Consider the following 23,284-nt stretch of genomic DNA (forward strand, 5'->3'; position numbering starts at 1 on the left):
CATGTATTATAACAATATTACAATCATTTCTGGGGAAAAATACTTTAACATTCCTTTCCTTATGTTTTTAGTTATTTTAGGCTAGCTCTCTATTTAGTCACTACTCTGTGGTACAAAACCCCCATGGAAGTGTGTGATGCATTGTACAAATATTGAAAGCTAGAAGCCCTTATTTCAGGATTCCTCGAGACAGATCCTGATTAGATTTCTACAAATAATATCATCTCTAAGACAAGATTTGGCTTTAGATGCCAGATGTATTTTTGAATTTTCATCTTCTAGCCCTTAAGAACTGCCCTCCTCTAAAAGCAGATTATTTTATACCTTACAAAAGTTTTAAGACAGCAGTTATGGAACAGTTTTTGTAGAGCCACCATCAAAATCACTCTGCTTATGTTATCCCTCTGCAAGACAAAAAATGTAGTTTGCTCATAAAAATTAAGTAGTGCACTGAAATGCACAGTGAGCTAGAAGATAATGTGCAAGACCCCAGGGATGATTTAACTCCTCTGTCAGACACTCAAACAACCCACAGGGCTGGGAGCAGCTGCTACAAAGAGTAAACGTACTCCATGTAACACAACCATCAACCTGCAGCAAGCCCCTCTTTGTTTCTCCATAAAAGGCAAACCAGAAAACCCCAAAATTTTGAATCCATGGCCAGCTGACGGCACAGCCTTTGCCCACAGGGACCACAGTAGCCCCAGCAGGCACTGACCAAACAACAAAATCTTTGGGCCTGTTTTGCTACTGAAGCAACGAGGTTTTTCCAGGAGACTTGGAGCACTTGTGCAGGTTTTACAAAGCTCTCCAGACCTACAACAAGATGTTCCAATCCAAATATCAGTGAGAAAAATTTCAGCACTATTTAGCACAGAGCTCAGGCAACTCTTCTGTAATGGCCCAAGCACGAGGCTTCACGGCAGCTGACTGATGTATTTGTGGTTTTGTCTAATTATCTTTAGCAAATAAGGGATTTATTTAATTTCACAAGAACATACTGTGAATGGTTGCTAAAACAAAAAGGATAGCAATCCAGTGCCATTTTTTCTTTCTCCTCATCAAATCCATGGCTTCAGCGTGAAAAACAATTTCAACGCAAAAATAACATGGTAGTGATAACAGCAATTTAGAGCCTGGGCAGGGCTAAAATGCTGAGGCACAATCTTGAAATACTATTTTCCTGGCAAGAAAATCTAGAATAATTTCATATTTTAATGTGACAGAATGCCAATGGGACTCAGATAAAGAAGTCTAGGTACCTATAGCACCCAGCAAAGAGCACCATCTCCACTGAGATTTTTACAGACAGTTTCAGAATTACTGTGCAATGGTTGGCATTCTCTACTGCATGCCTGGAGGTTATTTCAGAGACCCATAAGGAATTTATCACTATCTCTAAACTGCATATGTAGGGGTTCTTTAAGCTAATAATAAACATGTATATAGTGAGGGTTAGTGCAGCAGCCTGACACAAGAAAAATTACTTTTCTAGGAAAGATTATGTTCCATAAATTCAGAAGAAAGTTTCACACAGATCAGCTACATTATATTAATAGACAAACACTGATTTATGCACATATCCAGCCACCCAATGAGTATTGTCCCCTTCTACTGGTACATGACAAGAAGAAATCAAGGCATTATGTTCTCATGAGTCTGAGCTTATCTGTGATGCATTGTCAACTCTTCTGACATATACTGAATACATTCCAAGAAAAAGGAAGCAATTAATGACAGCATATTATATAATAGAAATAAAAAACTAATGCACCAAAACACTACTTACATTATCTACTTTTCTTGGAAAAAATAGTTCCAATTAGCTAATGTATTGTATAGGTGAATTTCTGGCTCCACTGAAGTCAATGAGTATTAGAACAAGAATCTCTTTCTGATGTTTTCCTACAAACTCCAAAGCCTGATCTTGCAAATACACAAGATGGATTTAATTTCAGGCAAATGATAGATCAGTTCCATGGATCACCCAAATAGAATTTGCAGAATCAGGCTCTTAAATTCTATTATAGTTACAGATTTATACCCAGTAATGAATATTAATGGATTAAAAAGAACTAATTAAAAGTCACGGTGTATAGAGATTTCTTTGACTTCCATAGGAGTAAGCAAACGTTTACTTCTTTATCCATGGCAATTACAATTTCCTACAGATGCTCAAATTCCCAGGGTAGTTTCATTAGGCTACATTTCTCATACTTCTGCTCTAGATATAAAAAGAAGGCATTGCATAAAGGTCAGTAACCAGTGAATACTTGGGAATTTTAAATTGTATTCCTCTCTGGGAGGCAGAAGAAGGTAAATAGAAGTAAATAGACACAATTAGAAAACACAAATGTTCTTTGCAAGACAAATTTCAGGATTAACACCAGCTGGCAGAACATTAACATTCATTTTTAAAGCTGATAGCTCTTCATCCTAGAGTGTCTACCTGCAGCATTACAAATTTGATATAAATCAGCTGCTGTGGCTAACTAGTCCTAGTACAGCAGTTTACTCATAACATTTATTTTAGGCTTTCTAATAACATACAAGTTTTCAGAGTCTAAAGATACATTAACTCCTGTATATACAACTTATTTTCCCTAGCACTAAAGAAAATTTGCTTTTAAGGGTTTACACTAAAGAGGAGGTGAAATTCAAGTCACATTACTTGTGGAATTAATCGCCCTGATTTCAGTGTGATCTATGTGAAAGTGAAATAAGTGGTATTTGGCTGGGGTACAGAAAACCAAGAGTGATACATCCAAATGAACCGCAGGGAATCAAAATGGAATTACTGAAATTACAGTCTGCAATTACTAAAACACATTATGAAGTTACCACGCTTATGTAAAGAAGCTAATTGTAATTACCAAAATTATATTTAGCCCAGGTATTATCATTAGCATCTTTCATAAACATTTCTGTGAAGGGTTTAATCCTTAGTGATCAAGACCTCAGTGCTCTGCTGGTTACAGAAAACACCTTTTCCAGCAGTAAGATACCCCTTAAATCAAATCTCAGGGTTTGGTTTGGAGTCAGAATGCCACCTTCCAGATTACTAATCTCTGTTCCTACAGCAAATGCCATTTCCCTTTTTAATCTTCAATCAAATGACCCCAGAAACTAATTCCAGCTGGCTTATGAGTCATACTAAGCTTCAATTTCACAAAGATAAGTTGAGTATATTTGATTTTCAGAATATCCAGTCCATTGCTTTTTCATGGTTTTATTTCATAATGACTAATCAGATTAATTTCAGTGTAAAGTGATAAAACCTGCTAAAAATAACACCTCCACTGGTCATACATTCCCAATTCATATGTCATAAACAGCAGTTGTTATATTCACTAATTAGCATGATACATGCTCCTGATTACACTTTTGTTAAACTTAGGTGTCAGCTTTTCCATATGTCCCCTCTGGAGGTCTGTAGTACTTTGGGAAAGCCATCAGCTGTATCATGTTGAATGCATACTTTCTGCATTTGACATTCTTCAGAACATTCTCTATGCGGCATCCTTCTCTAGTGAAAGGGGGAAAAAGTACAACTTCATGAAACATAGAATAAATAAATATGCTTTATTTGTTCATTGCAGAGTTTCAGCAACAGTTGAAGTAAAAATAACAAGGATTCAACTCTACATTTTTGTTTTCCATGAGTGATGATACATCTTACAGAATTAAATCCAAGGCCAGGCCCAGTACACTTATTGCCCTCAGAAATAGGTGATAAGATTTTCCATCCCCCTAATATATCTGCCCTTGAGGTTTAAAGTTCAGTAAAAAAATTTAATAACTTTAATGATACATTTTGTTCTAATTCCAGAAATATATTTGCCTTTTAAACCTTTTCATACCTTTCTTTTTCAATTGATTTGCTATATATGTGTGAGTATACATTGCCCTAAAATGCGCATTCTAGGAATAAGGAATTTTATTAAGTCTGGTCCTAGAGATTCGTGAAGGAAAGTTTCATCTCTGCTTCATTTGCTGTATGTTCAGCTTTGCAATGAAAAAAAGAGAGAATGGCTTTTCAAACAGCCCAATCCACCTCTCTGCTTTATAAAGGAAGGATGTTCGTTCACATACAGTACAAAAGTCACAAGTGCCAAAGTGGTGCATCAAGACATAAACAGGACTTTGTTAAAAAGAATATAAAAGTGTACTGAAAGCAAAAGCAACTAAAGCAACAATTACAAACAGGCTAATTTCATTACAAAACAGAACTTAGTACATTCTATTTACTCTACAGAAAAGGGTTAGTTGTAGCAAAGTAATAATAATTTATTAAACGAAAACAATCCCGTCAGCTAGTTACAATGAAAAAACACGACGGAAGATAAGTCTCACAAACCATTGCCCTGCCATATTTGTCTAGGAGTTAGTTTGTGTTGTGCAAATTTTTTTTTTTTTTTTTTTTTTGTCAGACTAATTACTCTGGAAAGAGGGATTCAAGCATTCAGGATTCCACAACTTCTATACAGTGACAGCATTGTAAGTGGGCTTTCTTTGCGCTAATTACAGTGGGAAAGCTTTACCATGAACAGAAAGAGCAAATCAATTCACTCAATGCATAGTATACTTCTCGGAGTTCAGAAAAAAAGAATGAAAACACAGTACATTTCAGACATGGGAATCTTAAAGATGAATCCTTGGGGTCTGAGACTGTAGAAATATTACAACATGATTCTTTTTTCTAGAGTTAGTTCGTTGCTGTTTGTAGAAAAGAAAGGAACACAAGTAAAGTTTATTGATATTTGGCTAATAGCAAAGCAAGACTTAAAATAAGCCACACAACCAGCAGGTGTGAGCTGACAAGCAGCAAGGCGACAGGATAGAAGCGTCGAGCAGTTGGCTTGTTATCAGTTAGACAGCCTGTTTCGGGATCATCCGAGTCAGTCAGTGCTCCCTGGGTCTGTCTGCTGTTAAACAGGGAAGTTAGGAACAGATAGAACAGCATTTCAGCAGCAAAGAAAGCCAACACGCAGGCATTTTGACAAAATGAAAGTACAGAGCCATTTTGAGGAAATAGATTTATCTAAGTACTTCCAGTATAACTTTTGTGTTCTACAGCTGACACAGGAAGCACCATCACTGGGCGGCTACTAACATACTAATGCTACTAGGTGCCTTGGAGTAGTATTCACAAGTGAACATTAAATCACTTCCACAATGAACTACACCATCACTAAAATCAACACACACACTGAACAGAAATGAAATAAGGAGGTTGAAAAAAAAAGTTAAGGAAGCAAAGAAAAAAAGATCATGAGTACGTCATAATGCAACACTAAACAAATGATGTCTCCATGGTGCTCACAGGCTTTTCAGTCCTGCTTCAGTATCTATTAGGAAGTTTATTGGCAGAAATGAAAAGGCCACACACTAACAGCTATTCTAAAATAGTATTAAATGATGGTAAACTGACTTCAAAAATTCATCACTGCTGGTGACTCAAAGTCCATAGCAGTTCTTTTTATTCAAAGGCTCGCACCTGCATTCCTGTAAGTAAATCACCTTGTATTTTTATCAGTCAACACAGGGAGGAGCTAATCTACTTAGAAGGAAGTTCTACTGAATCACACTGGATTGTGTGGTCCTTGTCCTACCAGAGCAACAGGGACACTTCCACTGCCAGGCTTGCCTTTTGTATTCTTGACAGATTCTCTGTAAGTACAATTACTCACACTGCAACCACACTTCTTCAATTCCTCTGAAGCTTACTTGCATACACTCAGGAGTCCTGTTTATAGACTTCCTTTGGGCAGCAAGGACTGGCAAGATTTTTTTTTTTTCTATTTACTATGAATATCCTATGATGAAAAGATAACTTGCCATTTTTTAATGTGGACTTGAGAATATCCAAATATATCAGATGACAATGCAGTGCCCTTTCAGAAGGACAGGTCACAAGTATGCTCTTGCTTTCAAGAGAGAAAAAGCTGGCAGACATTATCTTTACTGTCCCACAGCTGCAGGTAAGATGAAGAGGATACTCTGAAAACAGCAGCAGCCACATCACCTTACAGAAAGCCTGCCTTCTGACTCGTGTGTTAAAGGGCAGTGCTACATTTCCTAAGCTTGGATAGCAAGAGAGGTGCAAGAGCTGCGTTTGCAGGTGGAACCCTAGGCAAGGGGGGGTTGATCAAAACCTTTCCTTGCCCAATTTCTCTTTTGAACAAGCCTTCCATAATAAGTTCTTAGTCTTAGTCTTTGCTTTGAACTTCAGTCTGTATGTTACACTAATAAAGGGATCAATACATACTATTTTAAATAGCAAAATAAGAGATAAAAAAATAAAACCCCTGCTATTTTCATCTAGGTCAAAGTAATTGCTGGTGGCAGGGTGTTTGCTGCTTTTGTTCTACAGATCTCATGTCCATGGATGGAACTTGGGCAGAACTGAGACTTTGCTGTAGACATTATCTCAGAAACTATCAAGAAATTAAGCTGATTGCATGGTTTATTGGCCTTGTCAGCACTGAAATAAGTAATTCTGTGTTTCTCTATCAGACTGCTCCAGCTATGCCTCTGTCCTAGGGCCCACCTACAGAACTTCCTTCCTCTTCTGCTCACAGTGACATTACTATTTGTGATCAGCTGGGACGACTAACTTTATTGTTCCCAGTTAATGTTGTCCTCCATTATGTATTTCTATATACTTTTTTAAGAACCTGCTGCTTGCTGGTTTTCCTTTTCTTTTTTTAATCTCCACAGCATCCCACAGGTTTGTCCCTTTGACCCTGTCCCCTTACTCCCTTCCAACTCCTCAAGGTGAGCCTGCAGGTTTCAGCTTACTCCCCTTATGCCCACAACTCATGAGAAGTCCAGCTCAACCCTCCCAGTCCCATCTCTTCCTTCCCAGTCACAGAGTCCGGGTGATTTTTGTTTGCCCTGCATCCCTTCCATCACAGACATCACGTGTGCTCCTATGCACACACCAAACTTTTTTCTTCTGGAGAAATCCATCTGGGCAGCAGTGAAGTTGAGCATTCAGTAGGGTGCACAGCCACTGCATTAATCAGATTGATTGTTTACACCAATCTGGAGAGCCCTGGCTTTGCACACCAATGGTTCATTCCAAGCAGGCTGAGTCACACACTTGCAGGTTGTTCCTACAGGGATGAACCCTCCTGCTTCTGTGGTGTGCCTTGCTCTGTTGGACTCCACATCTCAACAGTGTCTGGCTTTCATCTGCATTGCTACAAGTCACATTAGCTTCAGTGAGATTTATGCGGGAGTAATGATGGAAATACAGATAAAAGCCATTTGTTCTCTTTTTTTTTTTTTTCAACAGAAAAGCCTACAGTACATTTGTTCTTTGATATGCTGAAAAGAGTGATCGGTGTCTTTTAACATAAAAAGTTTATCTTCCCCCCAGGAAAGCAACCGTGAACAGCTGATGCACAGGCACTCTGTTCCACAAATTAGTCACATCATTCAATGCATGATTCAATAAGATGTCCCCAAAATAGAGCAAGAGGATCCAAGTCCATTATTAGCTTCCTAAGAACAAGCTGAGCAGAATAGCTACGCATGCTTTTAATTGAGGAGGAATATTTGATCAGGGTCAGATGCCTTGCTATAGCGTGTGCCAACATTTCTCAGTGCAGTGCAGTGACAGTGCCTTCCAACACACCCCAAAGTGTCCTCTGCAGTGACTATTGAACAAAGCAAAGACCTACACCCAGCTGTCAGCACCATAACATTGCTTCCCCTGGCTCACCCCACCCTGGAGGAGTTTCACTGCAAACAGCAGAAATCCCACTAGTGCCCTGTCAGCTGGATTCATGTGGCTTCTGACTGACAGCACAACCAGAACAGAGCGCTAAGGGTGCTACATGCTCAGGTGTGAAGGTACAGCCATAGTTTCAGACGTTATCTCCATCACAAATTGAACTTTAACAGCAAAAGGAAGGAAGAAAACTTGAAAAATAACCAGCAAGTTTCTATTTTACAAATAATTTAAACAGAAGTAGTGAAACCACCTAAGTTCGCAACATCTGGAGTCATGAACACCCCACTAACCTATCATACAATTTTTATTCATTTACTCTCAAATTGTTCATTTGAGACCTCCGGCACAGCACAAACACATTGTAGCAGCCAAGGGTTCTGTAAGTTAATGACAATATAACCATTTCAGCCTGCCTTCTATCTCATTTGATGTTTTATCATCCTAAACTCCTGTTAGGAGTTGCTACATGCTTATCAAATGAGGCAAAGGCAAAACAGCAGGTATTTTTTGTTCTTTTCAAATTCAGCTGATAAATTATTTGGACCTCAAAGTAGTGAAGCAGAGATGATGAAAATGGTGTGAGGAAAAAGCCTCTCAAGTCCTTAAGAGAGTCAAGCACACACATGAGGGCACATTCTGGCTTTCGATTATCAGTCACACTGACGTCCCTGAGCAACGTTTTTGGAGGAGATGATTTTCACATTTTGGGATGTATGCTTCTTTTTTAGAACTTTTCCAGCTACAGTTATTAGCAACACTGGAAACGTTGAACTCTTCTACACGATTTCTTCAGGTGGAATAAACAGGCAGCTTTCTATTAACAGGTGTCCCACGTGCTAGTGGTGACTACCGTTTGAATTCATGTCCTACTGCACTTGTACTTTATGGGAATTTCCCTTTTTTTTTTGTAGACAGATTCAAGCAAGGTTTTTCTGGTCCTGATGTGTTTTTCTTCTTAAACTTCGGTGCTGACACAGAAAATAGCAAAAGTAAGTTGCTTCTCTAGAGTGCCATCTGGTAATAGTAGAGACATTTCTTCAAATAGAAAGGATGGCTAACAGTTCTCAGTCTTACACAATTTTGATACCTATACCTTTTATTTCAAGACAGTCAAGTTCATAAGCAGCTTTCAAGAAGCAGCTTCTCTTAAGAAGTTTTTGGAACAAAAGCATCCTAATTTCTACATGATACATGTTACTGGGATTGACTGAAACACTTCAGAGAATAATCACCTGTATCAATGTACAGCACTACAGTTCAAGAAGGCAGCCTTAACTTTTTCAAAGAGAAAATGTGGGATCCTTGTGAACATCTCCTAGCCATTACCAAGCTGCTGCACTAGCACATCTAGAAGAATAAAACATCATGCAGAAGGAAATAAACAGGTATCAGCCTAGTCCTGAAGGATTTCAGTATCAGAGCAGAACTCAGATAAAACATATAAAGGAATATGGGGAAACAAAATTTTATTTTGAAATATGAAGTTGATGCAATAAACCTCCAACAATTTTTAAGAACAAAAAATGGTTCTGCATTGTTTCAAAATGGAAGCTAAGGGAGGGGAATCAGCAGAGACATCTTTTGTATCAATGATCTTTAAAATTATTCTTTTTCTGATACGCATTTAATAACTTAATTTTTTTCCCTCAAATCCACATGGCACTAAATAAAGTAGAAGATGCTAGAAATCAATTTTTGCTGCTTACATGATCCTATAATCTCAGCTCAAAACAACGAGAATTGCTGAAACTGATAAGCAGTCTTAGATCCAAGAATACTGAGAAATTCAGTCAGTGATTTAGGAAGCTGCTATTTAAACATACACAAAAACCCCAGACTGTTTATCAAATCTGTTTTATCAAATTGTCACACTAAACTCCCTCCTCCTGTTTTAACCTTTTGTAATGCAAGTTTTTCCCTACTCTTGTTGCTAGAATAGAAATCCTCTATTTCCCCACTCCTTTCTTCTCTCCTTGCTTGGTTATAACACACGACTTTTCTAATGCAATATTTAGGAAATAGAAAGGAAAGTAGATCATACAATATGAGGCTTGACCACTGAGTTGGACCATGCAGCAGATTCATGGTGCAGTCATGATGATAGGACACCTAGATCTTGAAAATCAGCTATTGTGAAGTAACTGTGGGGTTTGGGCTCAAAACCATTACGGAGTTTCAGTCTGTACAGAGCTAAAAATTCAATTTTGAGGAGGTGGTCAGAGACAGCAAGCTACTGGAGGCTCAGTGCTGGACAGGGTACAGGTTTTCAGCACTATTATGAACAGGCCTTAACAGTTCAGTACAGAGCAAGAGATTAATAAAGAAACCCTCTTGCAGCAATATTTAATAACAGGCAAGGAGACACTTGGTCCCACAGCCACACAACCACATCCGGGAAAACCCTGTTGTCTTATGTGCTGACATGGACAGGGATCCTTTGGAAGGAATGCTGAAGTCAAAACTCAATTTACACAGTTGCTCTTTTGCTCTGCTGTGTATGTGTTCTCCTTGAAGTCAAAATAATTATAAATGTGCAAATTTATGACCTATTTTATCAGCTTAGCTGTGTTTGGATTTCCCAGAGCAAGTGAAAGAGGCACACACCCTGCACTGCAGGCAACAAAACAGCACAACTCACTCCAGCTTTGGGCCATGGAAACATCTCCCGCATTGCTGGTTCACACAGAGCAACACCCCTATATTTGTCTATGTTTACTTTTTAACATACAATTAACTCCAAAGAATAGACGGGAAAAGGGCAGTTTCAAGCTTGATATCTAATATGCATAAAACATGCTACTGGGTAATATACATCTCTACCAGTGTTCATCTTAGCACTTTAGAAATCTCTGCTGATTGCAGAAGAATTAATATTTTCCTTTTTGACTGATACAGAATGCCTTCAAGAATGGTTTTCCCTCAATGTTAAAGAGTATCTATGTGGTAAAAAAGTAACATTGACAAACTTATTATAGTGAAAATACAAGAAACATTAAGAAAAAATTCCAGTTAGAATCACAATTTTTGTCACTGGTGCATTTAGGACACCTCCATTAGCAGGCTAAATTCACCCTCAGCATCTGAACAGCAAAGCCAAGTTGACTTTCTGTGCCTGTGTCCCTTAATCTGCCAAAATGGACAGCAGATGCTGCCCCATGGGCACAGTATCCTGGTCATGCCAACTCCCAAAGTGCCCTGGAATCACTTGAGAGCACACTTAATCTGCCAAAACTGCATCCGGAAACATTTAATAATTTCACTGTATAAAATGACTGAGATCATGTTCTAGCATCTGTCCCCAGAGGTTTTCAATTTACAGCTGTGGCCAGAAGCTTCAAGTCCTGCAAAGTCATTGTGGTGACTGTGTGAGAGATTAGCTTCAGAACTGGAAAGTGATGGGTTTGCAGAGGAGATTCTTCTTTACCTGTCGAGACAGCAGAGCAGTTTCTGAAACATGATTTTCACCTCTACTGTACTCCAAGGAAAGGATTTGCTATTTCATTCTGCTTTTTACTGATAGTCCTCTGTAGTATTACACATCAATTTTACAAAGGTTTCTCTGTCTATCAAAAAGTATGGTTCTAATAATCTTCCTAGACACTCTTCTATAAAGTATTAGGATTACATGTGTATGGGAATTTCTCAGGTCAAAGTTGCGAAATCTTTCCTGACAAATTTCTCTTACAAGGTGTCAAATTCAGTCTAATGTACGACCAACACTAAAGCCAATGTGGTCTGCATCTCTGTGCAGGAAAACAACCAAGCAAAACCCCACGGGTTTGACATTCACTTGAGCTCTGAACAGATCCAACATTTCCCTTCCGTAAGGGTAGGGCACTGGCATAATTGGTTAGCGAGTCACACTTGTTTCCAGACTGTTTCTGTCACAGCAAGAGAGTTTTACTGAAGATGTAGTTATACATTTAGCTCACATAGCACAGTGAAACATAAATCCATGATAAATTCTTTCATATGTCTAATCAGGTTTAAATACTTTCTGTTGGCCATGAAAATAAATCTTTGTGAGTCATCCCTTTTCTTTTGGCAAAAATTTTTTTGGTCTTTTTCCCCATGCTGAGGACAAAGTAGCAAAGCTGATTTAAGAGGCAGAAAGGGCTTCCTACACTAGTTAACAGACACGTGTGAAAGATGAAGCTTAAAATCTGTTATTCATTTCGAGATGTCCAAATCTATGGGTAGGATGACAGAATTAAGGTCAGAGAACTGCTGGTGTAAACAGAACATCATTTAATCTATGTTGCATCCCTAATTTAGGTATTTTAAGGGAGGAGGGTGCTGAACAGAAGGAATTCTAAATTTGAATGTTGTGACTTGCTGGGTTTTCACTTTGAGATATATGAAAGGAGGAATGCAACTGCTTTTCATTAATGACACCAAGAGACATAGTCTCTTCATGGGATTAACCAAAGTGTGAGTCATAAACTGCAGACAACTGCTAGTCTCTAAATAATTCAGCTAAATAATGTCAGTTCATTAAAAACTTTCACCTAACACACTGATACATTTTTTAAAAACCACAAAACCAGTTTGAGATTTTATCTGTTCTGATCCCAGCTGTTCTTTCAGCAGCACACAGTCTGGGGGTATATTTATACAAGGTGAATTTGTGCACATATAGATTCCCCAGCCACAAAGAAAAATGCATCTAAATCTGATTTTAGCTGCCACCAGGAAAAAAAATGCAGCCCTGTTTTGGTTAGGTAGGGAGCTAACCAAAACAACCTATCCAAAAAATGCATAGGCTGGGATGCACACTGCAGCAACCTGAAAATTGTGTCCCAACATTACTACCAATAAACCATCTTCTCCTCTCTTCAGCAGGTAGATTGTTAGAGAACTTTGGAAAATGCAAGGAAAACTCCATTTGAATCAGAAACACACAATTTTTCCATGTACTTCCTTCAGGGCAAATGACAAGGCTGGATAAAATTCTAATTTAAATGCCTTGAATGCATTTGTCATCTTTTCTGTTAATAGGTACAATGTGGAGACTTAGAGAAATAAACCTTTCTATGAGAAATTAGGAGTGAATGTAATTCTTTCATCTTACTTGTTTTGTTTCAGTATCCTTTTAGAAGATGGCTGAAATTTTGGAGTCTGTTCTTCACTCAAGTACCAAGGAGGAGAACTGAAACTGAAATCTTTTAAACAATATTGAATACAAGCATTTTCTCTTTGGTTGTTAAGCTGCATTTGTAAGGAAATCTTTATTTGAATGCTACTGCAGATTTGTTAAGAAGTTCATTGTATCTCACAAAGACAATATTAGCACAGATTCACTTTTTAAGCAAAAATACCACTGCACTGAAAGGGAGAATAAAGAGATGAAAGCCCATACTATTTTTCCCCCAGTATCAAGAAAAAAAAAAAGACTTTCAGAAGATTTGAGATCACTAAAGACTAAAAATTCAATAAGCCATTTATTTACCTTCTGCATTCCTAAATCTTTGCTGGCAGAAAGGAGTAAATAATTTATAACACAGGTGCAAATACCTTCCTCTCTGCAATAACACTACATTTTTCTCACTGTTACAAAGAGCTGAAGGACGTGGTTTTGCTCAGTGCAGTAACAGTAATTGTCAGTTTGCCAAAGATCAAAGACGCAGTTCTCAGGATAAGCTCTATGAACTATGCTCAAGACTCCCTGAGCACAAGAGGAGTTCACTGCACTGTCAGCAGCACTTAACCATGAGCTAAGTCTCTGACAGATGAAAAAAATGGCAATTTATTTCCTGACCTGGACTGAACTATCAGATACATATGAAGTTTTTTATAAAGTCAGTCTTTCCTGTGTTGCAGACTGTGTTCCCTCAAGCGCATGACCAGTGGGGCTGAAACATTATCACCAGAGTTTAAACTACAATGCCTTGGGACCTTCTACAGAACCTGCCAATTCCTGAAACTTTGGAGTCTCTGGGTTTGAGATATTTTAAGTATGAATGTTCCCAAGCACATGTTTAGCAAGCCACATATGCAACTGCCAAGCAGAACAGCAATGGGGCTTTCCACATTTGGTGGCAATTGCAATCACGGGGAAAAGAGGGTGTTTTCCTGTGAGAAATCCAAAACATTAAAAAAAAAAAAAGGAACCATCCAAGATTTTGTGGGAAACATTCATCCATTATTATTTTCTTCTGAAGAAGCAGCATGCCAATAGCAATGTTGGAGTATTCCTTCCTTCCTTCCTTCCCCAGGATGGGACACAGAAGGTAGCAAGTGGGTACAAATGTCTCACTGGGATGGTGGAGAGTGACCTTTGTCTGCAGTGCATTTTCCTACTCTATTATATGCACTGCTTATTATGTGCACTGGAAGGAAAACAGCTCAAGGTACATTTCAGAGTTTCATCATCTCACGGTGCTCCGACTTTAGCTAAACACTGCTCCAATTTTCCAGAAAAACCCTGTATTTTGAAATAACTACAAAATATTAGACTACACAGATTGAGGTTGTGCTGGGGGCAATGCCAGTGCCTCTGATTTTACACTCTCTTTATAAGAATACAGTTCTCAACTATATTCTTATACGTATATAAGATTACATTCTTATTACATTTGTATTACATTCATATATTCTGGTATGCTTATGTTTCTGGCCATGCCTTCTTCAGTCACTAGGAAAACCAATAACACTTATTCATATGCTTCAGGTGTTTGGATCAAATAAATATGAGCCAGAGGCCAGGTGTTCATACAGAAAAACCTACAGTGCAGCCAAAAAGCACACAGGTTGTTAATGAGAAACATTTCATCCTCTCCAAATGCCTGTAATGTCAGGCCTTAAGGAATTCCGCTTTCTTTTCAATTTCTAATAAATGCTAATGTCCTTCAATTATATTGCAACTCACTCCACATTAACCTCATTAGGAATAATGCTGCCTTTCCAGGTGAGTGAGGGATGTCAGCACTCACAGTCCTCTCTAGCACTTGCTCGTGGCCAGGGGACTACGAAAAAGGGCAGCCACCCTCCAAAAACATCTGAGCAGGCTGATTCTGTCCCTGGTTTTTGGATAATCCTGAGCTTCTATGTCTGTTGGACAGCACTTACAGGCTTCTGGTAACTAAACAATTTTGGTTTGGTTATTTTTTAAAGATCTCAAGAATTCTTATAGCTTTATTCTCAATTACCCTTTATTAAAAACTTATTATCAGTTAACATCATCTTGTCAGAGCCTGGTTTACACATGGAAATTAGTCCACTTGTCCCTTTTTATTAGTATTCAATTCTGTGTTAAATGCACTATTAATGTACAGCTACTGATAGCTTAAATAAAATCTATAAAACACAAAAGCTGCAATTAAACAGCAAAAGCAATTTTAAAAAAATTATCTTTGCAGAGCTACAGGCATCTCTTGTTATCTCATTAATGTACACATGGGACAGGGCTTGTGCTCTCTTTGTTGTTCATAATATCCTTGCTACTCTCTTAGAACACTGGAGTTGGTTAAAGCAAGCACTCTGAATTCCTTGAACTATTTCCTTTGCTTTTCCTGCTTGCATGAATAGTTAATGATGGCAGATATGAGATTCAAATAAAGCTAAAGATATGTGAGTGCAGGCCAGCAGCTGCACTTGTCAGACAAGAAGGCTCATCAATGCAGACAGAGTATTTTGATGTATGAAATAATAAATTACATTTTCCCATGTATGGTGCACAGTAATGAAGCACATGCAGAACACTACAGAATATGAAAAATATTATAATCCTCCCCAAGATGGAATTGCTCACAGATAATGGAAATTTCAATGGAAAAGTAATGGGTTTAGATTTGACCAATAATGTTCTCTCGAGTGCAGAGGAATTCAACAACCGAAGAAGCAACAGACAACCTAAGGGCAAGGAAAGAGCTCTCTACCAAACACTTGCTTCCATAAACAGGACATACTTTATTTAGAAAGCTTCCTCACCCTCCCATTCATTCAAATTATTAGCTGCATATTTTTATTAAGGAACACTGATTATAAGTTCTTTTTCAAAAATAAACACATCAAATCACAATGGTAGAAAAACTAGAGCAACATCTAACGAAATACTGAAAAAGTGTTCTTCAGTATAGAAGTATAACTTCTGCACATGTATCTACTCAAAATGGCTAAATATCTGCAGAATTTGTAATGTTGCTGAAGTTATGCAAGCTAAAGTAACTTTGTCTGGAAGAGTTATCAAATAAAGTTTTTCTATGAAAATAAACAAGAATTTAGCATAAGGGCACTATAACTACATCACTTGATGGCTACTGCTCTCTATGTAAACAAGGAAAGTAACCAAAGTGGACTTCTACCCTTATTGCAAAGCATGCAGTAGTTATCATATGAATTGAGCAAACAAGCAGCCTATATCTTGTAGCAGCTAAAGTTTAAAGAGTAACTTAACAGTACACATTTCATTTCTTACCCATTTCTTCTTTCTAATAACTCCTGGCTTCCTTGACCTCATGATAATAAATAAATTAGTGTCTAGTGACAAGCATATGTTTAAAAGCCCATCAGGTTCTGATGTCAGCAAAATTTTCCTCAAGCTAAGTTTTGCCCTCATACCTTTATTTCACCTTCAGGTATTTACCATGACAACTACAGAATACACTTCTGAGACCTGATCCAACTCCTTTAAAAGGCAACATTCCCTAACCATGAGTGGCAAGTCTTTGGGTGCCAAATTTAACAGCCCAGGCTTCCTCTAGTTCTACAGAGCATCCCCAGGATGATTCAGGGCCCCTAAATCAGGCTACTAACCATCCTCCCCAGGACAGTATTGGGAACCTGAGTCCTTAGCTGGGATACTATAGCTATCTAAAGTTTTATGATAGAAACAGCTTGATTATAAGTGTTGCACTGAATTCAGTGGTCTTTGGAAATAACTTCTCCAATGCCAATCGCCCAAATGTTTTTTCCCTCTCATCTTCAAAGAGCTTCATAATCTCCAGTCCATACTTGCACTGCCACTGTATCCCCTAAAATATGAAGCTCACAAGCCTAGATTTTATCTCCAGCACCATAAACATAGTCAAACATGATGGATAACAACATAAACTTTCAAGCTCACTTGACGACAGAGTACTTTTGAAGGACAGACTTGATTTTTGTCTGTAGTGTAAATAAAAGAAAAACCAAGAGATTTATGAGCCAGGAATTGTCAGGTTTGGGCTACATTATGATGTGGTACAGAACATTAGGCTTTGCAACAAGATGAAATGTATTATTTCTCTTTTGGCATTCCATACCCAATGGAGTATGGATAGCAAGCTTCAAGTTTTTATTTTTGCCATATAAGATCATTTGACTTTTTCCACTCCATTGTAGTATATTTTTAATTTAATAAAACTTATAATTAAAAAACCCCTTCTAGTTTATTCAAGGATTACAATTCAGAGGGGGTTCATTTAATTCCAATAGTTTTAACATCTGTGGTTTAAGTTGCAGAAAGCTTCAAAAGTAGCTATTGAAGTAATGTATTGCTTCATTTACAAAGGAAATTGGATGCCTAATGCATTTTGTGGTGCAATAATAACGAAGCTGTAGTATTTGCATAAAGCAGCCCACAGTAGTACCAGGTGTAGGTCCTGTCTGAAGAAAGGCTTTTAGACTTTTCCTAGCCCAGTGTGGACACATTATTCCATCGGGTTACACATTAGCATAGAGTTTTGCTTTCCAAATGGCTTTGATTGGTCTGATCAGAGGATCAGCCTCTTCATCTCAACAACCTATTATTTGCTACAAGGATCTCATCCTGATAATCATGAGCCATACTTCTTCTGGGTATGAATTTATGTAGACCTAATTCAAACCTAGGAGGTGAACTCCAAACGGTGTTACCGTATTCGCTGCAACAACAAGCAAAGCAGAAAATGTCAGGGTTTAATCTGCTCAAGAGAGAAACACTCTCAGAAGAGAACTATGTCTCAAAAATATCTGTCTTGTGTTTGAACATCTGTGTAAGCATGCAGGAGGTAATCTGTACTAAGTTCAAGTTCATTACCACCTCATTGCAAGTTTTTTAGATTGGAATTAAGTTAAGACTGAAATGAGGTTTTTTTAATCCCTATTGTGCTGCACCAAAGAAGATGCTTTGTGATAGCAGGAAGAACGATTGCCTTTAGGATAGAAAATATAAAATTTGAGATACATCTGTCACAAAAAGATTTTTAAATAGTCTGCTAAGCCTACAAATACTTTTCTACACTACTGTACCCAGCATTGTCTTGCCAGTGAATACCCTTGGTGTAAAAGTAAGAAAATGTGTCTGATTTGAAAAATGTTACTGCACTCAAGTTTCTCTGAAAACCAAGAACAAGAGCTTGATCACATTGTATGAAATGCCTACATTTTCCTAGAGCTTCTATCCCACCAAAATTTTCATTTACAAAGATCATCACATGAAGATAATAAATCTGGCAGCACATCTTGGGCTCCTTGCACGGCACAGGAGAGAAAATAAACAGCATCATAGTCGTCTGCTATGTGCCAAATTACTTGAAAAATAAATTCAAAAAGCGTCTTCACACGGCAAATGAACGTCAAACTAACTTTAATGTGGTTATCTACAAATTTGCTGATAATATCACTGTGATAGCAAATTTTTACAGAGAAAGGTGACATAGGGAGCAGCCTTCTCCCTGAGGCTACCACACAGCAGGAAAGCCAGAGAGGATTTTATTCAGGATGATGTTGAGGGAAGACTATCCATCAGCACTCAAAAGCTTAAACACCAGTTCAGCAGTGTCCAGAAGGCAGAGAGCCTTGAATTGTGCAGCCAGCATTGCTGCATTTGCTATGTCAGCATGAACCCAAGTAGCAAGGAGGAGTGTGAAAACAGAATTAGTACTATGCAGAAAAGTGAATGTCAGTAAGGTAATGAACATTATTTACAAGCTTTGCTATTGCACACTCAAGTACAGCAACAGGACTCTTATTTAAAGCAAAACAGTCTATGAGAAGAGGCCCTTTTAAAGAAAAAGTAGATTCAAATGAAATTTCAAACAAAGGAAGGACTATGATGTCATAAAGGACTTGGCACCTCTGTACTAGTTTTCTCCCACTTTAAAATTGAAAGAGATCCAAGAGCATTTCTTTCTCTTGCCCTTTAGTTGTCAATTATAAGCTTTTTAAATCAAAAAACATTTGACTTTAAAAAGTGCAAGTGGAATAAATACTCAAACCAGTTATAGCCAATATTATCAAAGCAGTCTCTTGTGGATTTTAAGAATAATTTAATGGATCTTTGAGAATGAGATATTGTTGTAGCTGCTTGCCTCTGCCTGATGCTACTTTGATCACTTCAAAACCAGCCAATAATGCCTCTGCCACAGTGCCAGTTTACCCATTTTCATTTGCTTTCCTGAGGCTTTCAATGTAACAACCATTTAGGAGAAATAAACTTAGAACAGAGACCATGCCAGTCTTGGTTAAACACCATGAGCTAAAACCCTAAAGAAACCAAACCAAAACCATATGAAAAACACTCCACAACAACCTACTCTGGACCCTCACATATTTTACTTACTACACACCACAAGGCAGTTTGTTGGAAGCTGCAAACCTTTCTGAGCTGATTACTTTGTATTCTGTAGATGCTCTGCTATCAACAGTTATGAAAGAATTATAAAGGAATTTAAATTAAAAAACCACCAACTTTGGAACGATGGTTGCAAATCAAATATAAAAGCCAACACTATTTTGACAGGAATTATATATTTTCATCAGATTTTCAGTTCACCCAGGACACAAACTATTAACCAGATGATCCTACAACGGGGTTTTATAAAATACATGACTGTGTGATCAGATTGCACCTCAGTCTTTTCAATGTTTCAGTAATCTAAACAAGTTCCTCAAATCTGAAAAATGCTGAGTGGAGAGGGGCTGAAGAGTAAATATATATATTTTTTAAAGTCAGGTGTATCTCAGTGATCTATTGCAGATAATATGATGCCTTTTTAGCCTGTCTTTCTCTAGAAAGCAAAGGGCACATGCTAGCTCTCGGTGTGAGGGGAAGGAACAGCAATGTGTACATATCCTCTTTGGGCACAAGGACTGAGTTCAGCTAAACTGAAATGTGGGATAAGAAGGCTCACACATTACAGTGTTCCCACAAGGGTAAGGAGATGTGCAGCCAAGGGGAGGCTGTAGCATGAAATTAAAGCTGATGATACATCAGAAAACCCATAGGATGAATGAGAGGGACAGAAAGGAAGGTTTCTTATCTATGTACTACACAACAATTTCACGGAGCAGTAAGTGAAGTTCCTGAGCAGCACACACAGGGCATTGTCTCCCTCAGCAAGAGGCAACCTAACAAAAGAGGCTGGTTCACATACCAAAGGATGTCATCCCTTAACAGAAGAGAGAGGGAGCAGTGATTCCACGCGCTGATCTCCGTGGTCTAAGGGACTGTAGATCTTGGCTAAGCCTTGTCTGGAATCACAAGACTCTGCAGAGGCAGAAACGCGCTCTGGCACCTTCCTGGGGCATTAGGAGCATCTCCAACAGAGCAGAAAAGCCAAGGGCTTTTCCCACTGCTGGAAGACAACACACACATGACAACTTGCAGGCTGGGGAGAGGAGACAGGCTGGCAGGGAAGTAAACCCAGACCAGGGCACGGGAACAGCACTGCAGATGCACAGCCAAACCAGTGCCCAGGGATTGTGGCATTAGGGGTTTGGTTAGACCCACAGGACAACTGCAGCACCACTAAGTCCCAGGGCTGCAGAAACTACTTTAACTGTTCTATCATTAGGAGTCAGCTGTGGAGCGGGCTGTGCACTTTGGCAGGACTCCAACATTTCCTTTGCATTAACTTCCTTACAAACATGTGCTTTCTATTCATACAAATTATAGCAGAGACCTCCACTACTAAGAATGCAAATTCCCCAAACTATCTCCCAGCTTTATCTCTGGATGATCTAGAGAATAGGATAGCAATATAATACTGCTGTCTCCATTCCTGGGTTTAGTTCCAGCTGACTGCAGACAACATCATGAAAGTAGGAAATACATAATAGGTACATAATGATCCAAATGGAAACTCCTCTGGTCACTGCACTGCAAACAGCTACCAGGACTTGTATTGCAGGTTAATACTGAGAAACAACTTGTTGCTGCCAGGGATTCCAGTGAAAGGTCACCAGTGGCTGCTGTAATGGTAAGGACACGCTTACAAAATGTCACTCACCAAACCAGAGCTGCCACAGAAAGCAACAAGTAGAAACTACTGCTAAAACTAAGCTGAGAAAAGCCACTGTCAGAAGAGTTTCTATAAAAATACCACACACTAAGATGTTACTGCAAGAGAGTAAGAAACAGGGAAATGCTCATTGGAAAAAGAAAAAGCAGCAGGCTGAAGGGAGAAAACCCCCATACATCAAAGACAGTTCCTCAAATTATGGTTATAAAATACGGGGGCTGATGATGACACACAATTACATCTCTCCTTTTATTTTGGTATCCAATATGATTTTAGATTCCTTCCCTAAAGAACCTGAGATAGAAAAATTCAGATCCAGTGTCTGAAGCTGAATAGGACCCTAATTATTTGAAAGCACAATTGTATAACAGAATGTGCCTGGTCACCTTATGAATGCATCATAATAAAAAATGGAAAAAGATAATGTGGAGATTGAATGCTGAATTCTCTCATGTCATGTACATCTTAAGCACTAGGCTAGCCCCCAGAGATGGTGGCTGGCCCTGAGCCAGTGTTCCATCCCAAAGGATGGGACTCAGGGAAAAAAAACCTGAAACCAGGCTGCTGGACAAGAAAAGATGATTATCTGAGCCAGAGAGCATTCCTACAATAGGAAACTAAGTTTATGAAGGGATCAAGGGAGTCTAAAATGAGAGGAAAGATAAACCTAGAAATGTATTTAGCTGCTTCCTTTACAAGGCAGCCAGAGCTATAGCCTGACACTCCGTCACCTTTCTCCTGAAGGAATGCAGGATCTGCTATCACAAAACCACCTTGTCTGGAAGAGCAGCTGGTTGCTTCATCCTTGTGTGCCCCCTCCCACCTTTGGACAGTCTGTAGGTTGCTGGGACTGCAGACAGGAAGTTATGAGCCCTCCCTGTCCAAGTTATATCACTCTGAGAAGAACACTGGTTTAGAGGCCAGTAACTTCTAGAAGAAATTTCATGTTTGATAGCTTTAACTCGCTATTGTATGCTACTACTGCCCTCTTACTCTCATTTCCTGCTTCTTTCTTATCTAAATTTTAGACTTGGCAGTGTTGTTCTTCCTGAGATTTAGCTGAACATGGCCAAAGCCATGGTAATTCAGCTGTAGGAACTGGATTTTCAATAGATAATGAACATGCATACAGGACTTTTCCCACGCACTCTTCCAGGAAATCTTAATCAAAGTGAAATATAACAGGAAGAAACCTGGTATTACTCAGTCTGGTGATTATAAACATCTGGTTGTTGATTTCTGCTAAGACCAGGTTTTTCATGGAAGCTCTTAATAAGCAATAAAGCACTAGATGAATGAGAAAATTAATGAAGTTTTCCATAAGCAACTAGAAAAACCTCAAAAGTGAACACCAAACAATATTTTACAATAATCTAACTACTTGCATGCTAGCTTTGTCTAATCACAACAGGTGAATTAACTTTTAGAAAACAAGATGGATGGCAGTTCAAAGCACCAAAACTGGACCTTACTGTTACTTAATGCCCAGGCTCCTATCAGCACATCAGGTGATGCAAATCATCTACAGCTTCCACCTCCAAATAGAGATGTTAAGTTTCTAAAGAGCCATAGAATGATGTAAAAATCTATACTGGAAGTCAGGCTTGCCTTTCGAAAGTTTTGTTTGCACTGTGCTTATACTTTTAAAAGAAAAAAGAAAAGGTGGTGGAGGTCAGATATTCCTCCTCCTCAACTCACTCATTTTTAATGTCCTCAAACAGCTCTTTAAAAAAGGAGATATTTTCTTTATAATTGGCTCATCAAAAGCCCAATACTTGTTGTCCAGATCATTCATTCTTTGAACTCGTGCTTCAGGGAGATTTTTGATAGTCACTTTATCTAAGACACCCTGAAATATCCTTAACCGTTTCAAGTGGAAACAGTGTGTGCCACACTGAGTCAAATTTTGTATTCAATGTCAGAAACACGTGACAGGTGTTGTGCCCAGCTCAGAACGATGATAAGGCTGACAGCATGGAGGATTCACCATAGACAGTGGATTTGTCATGGCCTTTGTTACTGCTTTGAGGCTTTATTGGAAACATGCCCAATGACAGGAGATCCTGAGGTTATTCATGACCCACAGCCTCCAAAAGGGATCCTGTCACTGAAACAATAAAGCTAAATAGAGGCAGAAAAGAAATAAATTTTAAAAAGGGAAAAAAATCTATTTTTTTTTACAGAGCTACTTCATTATGCATTGCCCACCAGTCCATCCTCCCTTAACAGCAGTCAGCTCTAAAGACCAAAAAAATAGAACCGTGTGACAGATACTGCAATGAACTCAGGTAAACCAGTTTTGTGCCTCTCTGTCTCTTGGAATAGACTTAACACTGAATGA

The 23,284-nt window shown here is 38.5% G+C and overlaps 1 protein-coding gene across 1 annotated transcript in view; it reads right to left on the bottom strand.

Annotated features, from left to right (window-relative positions):
- Nucleotides 1-3,277: 3,277 nt before the first annotated feature.
- Nucleotides 3,278-23,284, bottom strand: part of LOC128947957 (inositol polyphosphate 4-phosphatase type II-like) — an 82,280-nt gene continuing 62,273 nt past the window's right edge. Inside the window, exon 16 of the mRNA XM_054292481.1 lies at nucleotides 3,278-3,526. Coding sequence (XP_054148456.1) covers nucleotides 3,394-3,526 — 133 coding nt within the window. The 3' untranslated portion in view covers nucleotides 3,278-3,393. The remainder of the gene's footprint in view (nucleotides 3,527-23,284) is intronic.

The sequence above is a fragment of the Melozone crissalis genome, unplaced genomic scaffold, assembly GCF_028551555.1.
Source record: "Melozone crissalis strain CALT ecotype California unplaced genomic scaffold, PUWL_Pcris_2 ptg000111l_1, whole genome shotgun sequence".
Lineage (NCBI taxonomy): Eukaryota > Metazoa > Chordata > Aves > Passeriformes > Passerellidae > Melozone > Melozone crissalis.